Source organism: Arabidopsis lyrata (genome assembly GCF_000004255.2).
Source record: "Arabidopsis lyrata subsp. lyrata unplaced genomic scaffold ARALYscaffold_5, whole genome shotgun sequence".
Classification (NCBI taxonomy): domain Eukaryota; kingdom Viridiplantae; phylum Streptophyta; class Magnoliopsida; order Brassicales; family Brassicaceae; genus Arabidopsis; species Arabidopsis lyrata.
In genome coordinates this window covers 13,791,652-13,801,570 of record NW_003302551.1, presented here as the reverse complement: position 1 = coordinate 13,801,570, position 9,919 = coordinate 13,791,652, and the positions used below count along the sequence as shown (strand labels likewise).

At 36.1% G+C, this 9,919-nt stretch overlaps 2 protein-coding genes and 1 pseudogene across 2 annotated transcripts; 1 reads left to right on the top strand and 2 right to left on the bottom strand.

Annotated features, from left to right (window-relative positions):
• Positions 1–199: 199 nt before the first annotated feature.
• On the bottom strand, positions 200–2,966 carry LOC9313678 (DNA-(apurinic or apyrimidinic site) lyase). Its single transcript, XM_021024712.1, has 9 exons — positions 2,632–2,966; positions 2,231–2,323; positions 1,907–2,051; positions 1,508–1,709; positions 1,311–1,389; positions 1,022–1,083; positions 822–908; positions 610–713; positions 200–520 (listed from the first exon to the last, which is right to left on the bottom strand). Exons 1-9 carry the CDS (start codon positions 2,866–2,868, stop codon positions 435–437), a joined length of 1,095 nt encoding a protein of 364 aa, XP_020880371.1. The 5' UTR covers positions 2,869–2,966; the 3' UTR covers positions 200–434.
• An 86-nt stretch (positions 2,967–3,052) lies between these two features.
• Positions 3,053–5,109, bottom strand: LOC110228177 (CBBY-like protein). Its single transcript, XM_021024716.1, has 8 exons — positions 4,668–5,109; positions 4,522–4,592; positions 4,269–4,427; positions 3,986–4,052; positions 3,688–3,783; positions 3,549–3,595; positions 3,386–3,466; positions 3,053–3,305 (listed from the first exon to the last, which is right to left on the bottom strand). Exons 1-8 carry the CDS (start codon positions 4,974–4,976, stop codon positions 3,182–3,184), a joined length of 954 nt encoding a protein of 317 aa, XP_020880375.1. The 5' UTR covers positions 4,977–5,109; the 3' UTR covers positions 3,053–3,181.
• A 94-nt stretch (positions 5,110–5,203) lies between these two features.
• LOC110228537 lies at positions 5,204–5,670 on the top strand (annotated as a pseudogene).
• Positions 5,671–9,919: the final 4,249 nt, after the last annotated feature.

Here is a 9,919-nt window from a genome sequence, read left to right as displayed (position 1 = left end):
ATTTAATGAAATTATTGCATAATGTAAATGTTCATATATATTGTGTTTGTTTTGTTGAATCCAAATTTGATTTTTATGAATATGATCCCTTGATTTAACGAATGTTGGCCTCTCTACCCACCGACTAGAAAAATAAAGCAAAGGGTATACAATGCTTAAAATACACCAACAAAAGCTCCAAATCTTTAGAAATGAGCACTTATCAAAAGTTAATAAATAAAAATAATTAAATGAAAATTCACAATTAAAAATACCTTACATTTCTTAGGAAAATAAAGCATATTAAGATAAGCACAACAATAATTATAAGTACCTTTGAGAGTTCATCTGAGTAACACGGCTAAGTGTCTCAATAACATTAAATTAACTCTGATAACATAAGCTTTGGCTTGAGTCGAAGAAGGCTTATGTTCTGATACAGAAGAAGATGATTTTTAGTTAGAAACCTGGTTCTGCTCCGTTTCTGAAGATGGCTTTGAAAGCTCCAGTGTAACCGGACAATGATCACTCCCATAGAAACCTGAAACAAATCAAGAACCAAGTTGTTGCAAAAGAGCTAAATGATAGTCTTCTATGAATCTGTGTGATGAACAGATTTATCTATGGCACCTTCTAGTTCTATCCCACGACCGTGCATCTTACAAGAAACTATACGGTCTTTGAGTTGTTCAGAGACCAGAAAATAGTCGATCCTCATTCTCTTTCCCCGGTACCTATGGCAACCAAAAGAAAATCAATATACAGCTTTATAAACATGAGGAGGAGGTTCTGGACTCCATGCCATGTGAAAAATACAACTAAAATGTGTAGTATCCACTCACTTTCCAATGGGATTCCCCGACCATGAGAAGCCACTTTCCATGTCTTGCTCCTTGTGTAGATACCGGTATGCATCAACAAGCATTCCTCTGTAACAGTTCCCATGAATATATAATTAGAATCACATGTCCAGTAACTATAATCTCTATTTTAGAAAGTACTACTACTAAGACTTCGCAGCGCAAAGACATATTATGCATACTCTTTCATAGTTTCCCCGAAGCGTCGTCTCTCAGATGGTGTAAATCCAGGCTGTCCACAGTCCTGCATAATCAGAAGAATCGACCACTGTAGTCATTGTGTGATTCTAAAGTCCATCTCACGGATAAGCTTTCGGTTCAGGCGTAGTAAAGTCATCCACAAATAAGTGGTCAGAATGCAGATGTAGAGACAAGAAAGAAAGAGAAAATCAAAGGCCGATGGAAACATAACATTATCGAGAGACAGCTCTGTTTTTTGATAAAAATCGTACAAAATCTGGCACTTCTTACCTCTTTGTTTGGTGGAACATAACCATTAAGCTTTGCTGTTGCGAAAAACTCTGGGTGGCTAACATCTATCTCCTCATGACTGCATATTACAGAAATCGAATCGAGGAAATAACATCAACTTTTAGTCTGTAATTCTGAAAGGCTTTAAGGAAAAGAGTATATAGCAAGAGAAGATGTAGAAAAAACTTCCTCATTACCTGACATTTAAGTCGCCACACCATATCAGAGGTTTATCAGATGTTTTGTTGAGGAACTCAACAATCCTCTTGTCCCATTTTCTTCTCCTCTGAAACGAATTCTCCTCCTCTTTCCAACCATTGTTAGGTGAATACGTGTTCAAAAGACGAAATGTCTCAAATTCAGCTAAGATAACACGACCATCAGGTTCATGTTTAGATGCTGAATGAGAGCGACAAGTATATAAGTTAGTCATCACTCTGATCTAGCTATGATATATTTCTGCCAAGTACATAAACTTTGAGGTCAAGAAAATGGCAGAACCATAACAAGACAGATAAAAGAACATGGTTCCAAACTGCTAGTGTGCAAGAGATTTATGTGATGATAAGGAACAGCAACAAGGTTTTCAAATATACCTAATTTGTCCAGGTTAAAGTAAACTTTCTTGGGCTTGAAACATTTTTTCACTAACAAAGCTGTCCCTGCATACTTTGAGTCTGCGAGAGACCACCAAACTCGATAATTTCCAAAAGGTGGACTTGAGAGAGCCCTTGTCAAAATCTGCAGTTAGGACAACAAGTTAAGTTCCTAACTGCAATGTTGATTCTAACTCATACACCAAAATCTCTTAGGAATTGCAAAGGCATCAAAATACAGAGCTATGAAAATTCTTGTTCCGTTCATATTATAATAAAGATATTAACATATAAAACAAGCCAGTCCATACAGAACTATGGTACCTGTTTTTCCTCACGCAGAACTTTCGTGTCATCACTCAACTCTTCAGGATTTTTTGGTTTTCCCTTCCCACCAGCAGCAGGCATTCTTACTTCCTAACATTAAGAACACAGTCAACCACTAAGCTCATAATCTGACCGCAGAACACAATGACACTAAAAGAATCAACAGCACCATCATAGTCACAAACAAATTGAAGTAAAGACTGATCCTTTGCACCACCAACAATTTTCAATGTCATAAATGACTGAGTTTTGCATCAACAAGTTGAACTCAAACCACTTCAATGAAACCCTAGAAGATTTAGAGGGTTTTAAAGTTCCACACACAAACACCTAAACCCATTTACCCACATTGCTTGAAATCAACCCAGAGAATCCAAAAAAGAAGCAAAAGAAATCACCTGTACTGCGATGACATCCGGGTCAAAATCGGAGACGAACTTAGAGAACTGAGACCAGTCATTCTTCACCCGAAGGAGGAAGCTATTAGCGTTCCACGTCACAAACTTGGACGGCTCTTTCTGGTTCTTCTCTTCTTCAACTCCATCTCCGTCTCCTTCACGCTTTTCCGGCGAGAGGCAGGGTTTCTTAGCCGCCGTTGAACCCTCCTTCTCTATGGGCTTAAAGAATCGCTTCATAGCTTTAGCAATTTCGTGGCTTTATGGAGATAAAACTCAATTCATCAAAATTTAGATACTAACTTGAACAAAAGGAACCAACTTTACGTTGTCCCGTCAAAAAAGACTCAACCTTAGTGTTTCGGCGTTTGTTGTATCCTCGAAGTTCACATAGTAAACCCAACAACACTCTTCACAAGCCCAATATAGTGTAACGCTTTTGTTCATTATGTATATAATCGAATCATATGGTTTTACATGAATGTTTCTCTTCAATGACTATACACACCAATGTTGAGATAGAAACAATTTTCTCAATGTGGTTTGTGTTATTTTAACTAACGAACTGTTTCTGGAGAAGACTTCCACAGAATGCCAAATCAAATCTCTCCTCCGGAGGGTCTCCAATGCAGTCGAAAACCGCATCTGCATTCTCGAAATCTTCGTCCGCCGTGTATCTAAAATACCAAAGATGAATGATCATTTCATTTCTGATTGATATGATGTTTTCAGAAGAGGGCTCTCTACTAAAACTCACCCACTCTTTGTAACTATACAAGTCATTCCCGCAGCTTTTGCAGCTGCTAGCCCGATGGCGCTGTCTTCGACCACTACACATCTGCACATACACAAAGCCAATTTTTTAGAGAGATTCTAAACTGAGTCATTCTCTCCTGTAAAGAATCTTAGTAACACTTTACTTTGAGGGATCAACTCCAAGGGTTTCAGCTGCTAAGTTGTAGATGGCCTGTTAAGAAACAAAAAGTTTGATAACTCGGTCCTTAACCAAGATGAAGTAAGCAAAACATGTTGTGATAGAATGGAAAGTGAGTAACTTACCGGGTCAGGTTTCTTTTTGAGGACTACATCTCCTGCGAAAATCTTGATTTTCTCTGCTCGTTCTGGTCCAAGCAAGCATGAAACTATAGCAGAAACCTGAAAAAAGCAGGCAAGAAATGAGAAAAAGTATTTCCCATAAGATTACTATACAATTCTTCTAAGCTAGACGATTCTCGCAGATCCTTGTTAACGATGCAGCTGCGTAGTCTTGTTTACGAAAACTCATCAGGACACAAGATACTGAGATATGTGGTTATGGTCGCAAGAAACTGAAGTAGTAGAACCTGATTGATCATACCGCCTTCTCATTTGAAGTGCTGCACACCGCTACTTTTACTCCGTTCGTTAAAGCTTGATCAACCAACCTGCAAAGTTTTAGCAAGAAGAAGACTCAGTTAACCTAAAACCTACTAGATTTCCAAAACAAACCAGAACATGTATATGATTACTACAAGATATAACTAGCCTTACAAAATAAGCTTAGCTAAGCATTGTTTTGGGTTAAAGTTTTAAACTTTTAACAAAATCAATCTCAAGAGCAAGTGATAGCATCAAGACTATAGATTAGAAGTAACACTAACTTTGCAACACCGGGTCGAAGCGGAAGCAATTTTTTCTCGATGAGAACCATGAAAAGCTCAGTCTTCTGCTTGTGAAGTCCAGCTATGAACTCTTTCCTCTCTGCTTCATCTTTAGGAGCTTTCTCTGGCCAACCAACCTTGTTAAAATACGCCGTCATCCTACACAAAAAGAAAGCCATTCCAATTTCATTCAAACTAGACTAACTTGATAACTCAAATCTTGGTATTAGTAAATGCAATTTTGATTGTATACCTTTCTTTACCACCACCGATTTTAAGTAGCTCTCCGTATAACTCAACATCCCAAGTAACATCCAATTCTCTCTGCAAAAGATTCCAAAATCATCTCCGAAGCTAAATGAACAAAAATCAAGGGGAACAAAAAACTGAGAAAGAAACCTCTTTGAAAGTGTCGTTGAAAGAGATTCTGTGACCGTCCTTCTCGGTATCAACAAGAACGCCATCGCAATCGAAGAGAAGAGCAGAGGGAAGAGTCATCGGAGAGGATGTAGCAGAGCAGGTAATTCCGCCGGAGCGAGATGCTCTGTGTACCATTGGTTTTGCTCTCAGGCACTTACCATTGAATCGCAACTTAGCCGGCGAAGGTGCCGCATTGGGGATGAAAGATGGTGATAACTTAGATTGAGTTGAAGAAGAAGAAGATGGTGATAGTGAAACAAAGGAAAGAGAGATTTTCACAGTGGCCATTGTTTTGATTCTCTCTCTCTCTATCTCTAACTATCTCTCCCAAATAAATAACGGTCGCGAATTTCTCTCTTCCACTTATCCGGTCTTGTGTTAACGACCACAAAATAAGAAAGAACCACCCGGTACGGGTCGGATCAGGGTACGTTACTAATTTAAAACGGGTCGGGTCAATTTTGTGATGTATATTTTTTTGGGTTAAAATTATTATTATTATTTTTTTTAATATAATATTTATTTTTTAAAATCCTAATGGGCTGGGCCTTGGGCCTTACAAACTTGAAACCAGGTACAAAAAGGAAATCGGAAAAATGTCGCCGGAAATAAAAACGGAAGCTCGGATCTTGTTGGTTACCGGTGGCAGAGAGTCAGTCGCATTAGATCCGGTGGTTTCAAGGTCCACGGCTTTGAGGCAGAGAAGAAGGATTGAAAACCCCGTTGGAAGAAACCAGTTTCCGACGATGCACCTCACCGTCGACTCGCCACTCCCGCTACAAACCTCCCAGAAAACTCGACTCTCCAACACACCGGCTCTACGTCGACATATCCTGACCAAGCAATATGTCGCACTGAGACCAAACCCCTCCGTTCCAGATCCGAACACCTTCAAACCTCCAGAGCACAAAACTTTCAATCCGGTCCGGTGGATGCGAAACCGCAGCGGATTCAAGGGTCGATGGCTCAGACGTACACCTAGACTTCGGAATCTGCGATAGCCCTCGAAGATCAGAGATCTGCAGCTAACCACCAGACGAAACAACGCTTCCCACCTAAACCCCTCCGAGTTCCGCTGTAGCCGCATCGACTGTGAAGATGGCAGAGCCGCGAGAAGACTTCCAGGCAAACCTTCCAGCGTCCTCAACCGGAAAGCCACAGCTCCAGAGCTTCTCAACCATCCCAACCGGAGCCACAACTACCTCGAAAGGGGAGGAAACCACACCCCGTTGTCGGAGAAAGAGCTTGCTCACCCCTGATCCTCCTTTGCAAATCCGCCGCCGAAGATGAAGCTCAATAAAACGAAACCCTAGATCTAGAAAAACTTTACCAAGTGAGAGAGAAAGGTGTGCTTCCCAATGCAACGATTGTGCTCTAATAATATATAGATGTGTTTTTGGGGTTAAAATTATTTCAATGAGGCTAATCAATTTTATTTTGGTAAAATCACACTTTTGACATTTTAAAACTAGTCAAATATAGGAATATCTTTTATTAATACTAGGTGATCGATTACCTAGGCCACAGGTTTTTTCTATTTTTTGTTTTTTTTAAAAAAAATTGATTTCATGTTTTGATAAATGTAATTTTTTAATTTTTAATCATTTACTCGTACAATCATTTAAATATCAAAATAATTTTTTTACCAACCTTCTCAGCACTGTATCATTCACACAATCTTCGGAAAATTCTTCGGCGAAAAAGGAAAGGGCAGCCCGCCTAACCTGGACAGTCTCTTTCCACGATACGCATCTTGTAGTATCCCGTTCAACCGTACATCCAACTTTGAGAAAACCAATTTCATGAATGATAATATTGAGATTTAGAAATCTAAAAAATTTGATGATGGAGCTCCTCTTATGTACTCCTCACCATCAGTAATATATGATTTAGATAGACATTAATAAGAATAACTTACTCAAACCATTAGATAACTAACTATATTATTTACTCATATAGTCGTATTTTAAGTTAATAGTACAAAAAATTGGCGAAGCGAAGGATTCTAAAGGAGTATGAGAAAACCAAAAACCAATTTTATTGAAAAAAATATATAAATAAGAAAATAGAATTAGTATTGGTACCATTAAATATGAACAATTAATAATAAATTTATTATTAACCTTTGAAATGGAATATATAGAGTTTAGATTAATCATTTGGTGGATACATAGCATATGCTGCATCGATAAGATAAAACTCATATGCAGAGAGTTGACCAACTTTTATATATATATATATATATATATAATTGATATTTGTATATTTATATTCTCCAAAAAACATATGTATTTGTTTTCAAAATATTACATAAATATATTTATTTATTAGATATCTCCATTCACGATATGATTTTAAATACACACCCTCCACATTTATCCAATTCAAGAATCTCAAAACTACCTCACGTCTATAAGAGAAGCTAACGTCTAGAATTTATCTTATTACGTTCTAACATGCAATGGAACATATCTTGCACCCTCGTCAATAAGATATGGAACACATCATTCATTACTCTAATCTAATATACATGGTTGATCTCAGAGTGTGTTCTAAATGAGTTAATCGAATGGTAGTATGAGGAACCCTACGAGAAATAAATTGAAAATTATAAGATTAAAGCAATGATCAATCCGTAATCAAAAAATCCAAATTCTCCTAGCAACATTTTTTAAAAGTTTTCTAGAAAAATATTTTTTACTATATTAAATTACGGTTACATATCCAGAAAATTATTATTTATCCATAAGTAAGGTTTAGAGGAACATATTCCGCAAAATTGGATAAATTAGTCAATGATATACACTTCTTCTCAGTGGTTCTCAACTAAATTTTTATCTATCAAATTTGGGTCTTTCGATGAATTGCTATCGTTCACTTCCAGCCTTTTGTGCCGTTTCCATCGTTTTGGGATAATAATGATTACATCCTATCTTTCGTAGTATTCTTTTTTCTTACTCGTTTTTTTTTATGTGCATATCGATAGATTACACATGATGTCAATTGATCCTCCCGTTTTGGCCCTAGTTATTTTGGTTTTGCCCAAAAACTCCAATTCTGCTTCTAAGTGTCTTTTAATGTGAAATGACTCACTCCAAACTAAAAAAAGAATGGATAAGACACTAAAAACATTTTGAAAACTAAAATCGACAATGGTAAAAATCTCAATACATCAATGCGTATGCATAATAGCTAGTCATGAGCAAAAATAATATTTTGGCATCGCATGAGTGAACCAAACGCCTTTTTACCAAACCACATGATTTGATGTTGTTCTAATATGATTCTATGTATCTTTGGTGGAGAAACAACAACATCGACCCTTTAGTGATATTTTGGCAAATGAAACTTGATATATTTTTGTTAGATAATAAACATTGTTATATACATAACTTGAGGAAAAGTTGTACACACAACACAATATCAAGAAACTTGTTTTGGTTGAAAGAAAAACAAAAAATTTGCCTTCTTCTCACCCACGAACCGACTGGCCCAATCGTTGCCTACTTCTCTCTCTTCTTGAAGACACAAAAACTAGATCTAAGATCAACTTTTATTTTTTGGTTTCGCAAAACATTAAAAGAACAGATGAACAAGAATCATTCGCTGGAATGCTTGGTCTTCAGCTGCCAAACAGTACTCATTCATACACCATCCCGTGCTCAGCCCTTATGTTATAAATTCTACTAATTCCTTGAACCCGATACGAGTTAAGCCTCTCATAATGCTCTTGGTGCTAATTAATATGCACTCATTTCCTCCTTTGATTTAGATATCTTGTGATAGATCGATTAGGTTTGTTAGTCATGATGGGCTCCCGAATAACAAAGGACCAATACTGATCCTGAGGATAGTACGGCTGGAAGGCATGGCGATGATCCTCCGATTCACGAGAGAAAATCTCAAACACCTGAATTAAGTACGTCAGATCAACGGTTCCATTCACTCTTGGTCGTAGGTACACATCAATCAAGTCTTCATATGTGGGGTAGAATCGCAAGGCCTTGGAAAGTTGGTTGGGTTGGTACCAAGTCTATCTAACAAGAAATGGAACCAATCAACTACTGATCTATCGCAAAACAACACATATCGATACCTTCAGAATGAAAAAAAAAAATAACGGTGGTAATATAGAGATATAGAAACCTCAAAAATTTGATGATGGATCTCTTCTTATGTACTCCTCACCCTCTATAATATATTATTTAGATAGAGATTAATGAGAATAACTTACTCAAACCATTAGATAACTCACTATATTATTTATTCATATTTTAAGTTAAGAGTACAAAAATATTAGCGAAGCGAAAAAACTCTAAACGAGTATGAAAAAACCAAAAAAAATAATTTTATTGAAAAAGACATATAAATAATAAAATAAACTTAGTATTGTTACAAATAAATATACAATTAATTATAAATTTATTATTAACCTTTGAAATAGAAGATGTAGAACTTACATTAATTATTTAGTAGATACATAGCATATGCTGTAAAGATGACGTGACATTTGTAGAGAGTTGACTAACTTTTATATAAAACTAGGAGAAAATCCGGGTATATCTCTAACATTTGACAATTGCAAAATGAGATTATGTATTTATGAAAAAATTATTGGACATCCATGGATTAATCTATTGATTGCTAATTAAATGCTTATATAGCAATATACACCATATCGAAATCCCTTCTTGTACAAGTTTATTTAAGCTCACAACAAGGATGAAAATGAAATACATAAATGACAAAATATGAAAAATACGTGAAACTTATAAAATTTATAATGTTTTTTTTTAAATGTTAGTGATATTTTGGCAAATAAAACTTGATATCTTTTTGGTGGATAATAAACATAGCTATATATACCAAAAAAATTGTTTTGTTGAAAGGAAAACAAAAATTTGTAAACGAAACTGTGGACCAAAATTCGAAGAATGAAGCAGGAAAATCTGAGATCATGTATTTGGGTTTCCCATTTCTCTTCGAGCCGTCCAAGTTGCAGTCGTAATTACTACTCTTTCTGTTTCTTCAAAAATGATGTTTTAGGTTTTTTACACATTTAAAAAAAAAAAAAATTTATATTCCCTCCGTTTCATAATATAAGTCGTTTTAGGTTAAAGCACGCGGATTAAGAAGATCTACTTTTTAAAAATTCAACCAATCATAAAAAAGACTGCATAATATAAATAATCATAAAATATTAAAGTAATATATAATTTGCATTGAAACTC

Coding starts and splice junctions, on each gene's coding strand:
- LOC9313678 (XM_021024712.1), bottom strand. CDS start 2,868: ATGAAGCGATTCTTTAAGCCCATAGAGAAGGAGGGTTCAACGGCGGCT. Junction 2,324..2,631: donor CGGATGTCATCGCAGTACAG/GTGATTTCTTTT, acceptor TCTTAATGTTAG/GAAGTAAGAATGCCTGCTGC. Junction 1,710..1,906: donor CTTTAACCTGGACAAATTAG/GTATATTTGAAA, acceptor GCTCTCATTCAG/CATCTAAACATGAACCTGAT.
- LOC110228177 (XM_021024716.1), bottom strand. CDS start 4,976: ATGGCCACTGTGAAAATCTCTCTTTCCTTTGTTTCACTATCACCATCT. Junction 4,428..4,521: donor ATCGGTGGTGGTAAAGAAAG/GTATACAATCAA, acceptor CTTTTTGTGTAG/GATGACGGCGTATTTTAACA. Junction 3,596..3,687: donor TCAAAAAGAAACCTGACCCG/GTAAGTTACTCA, acceptor GTTTCTTAACAG/GCCATCTACAACTTAGCAGC.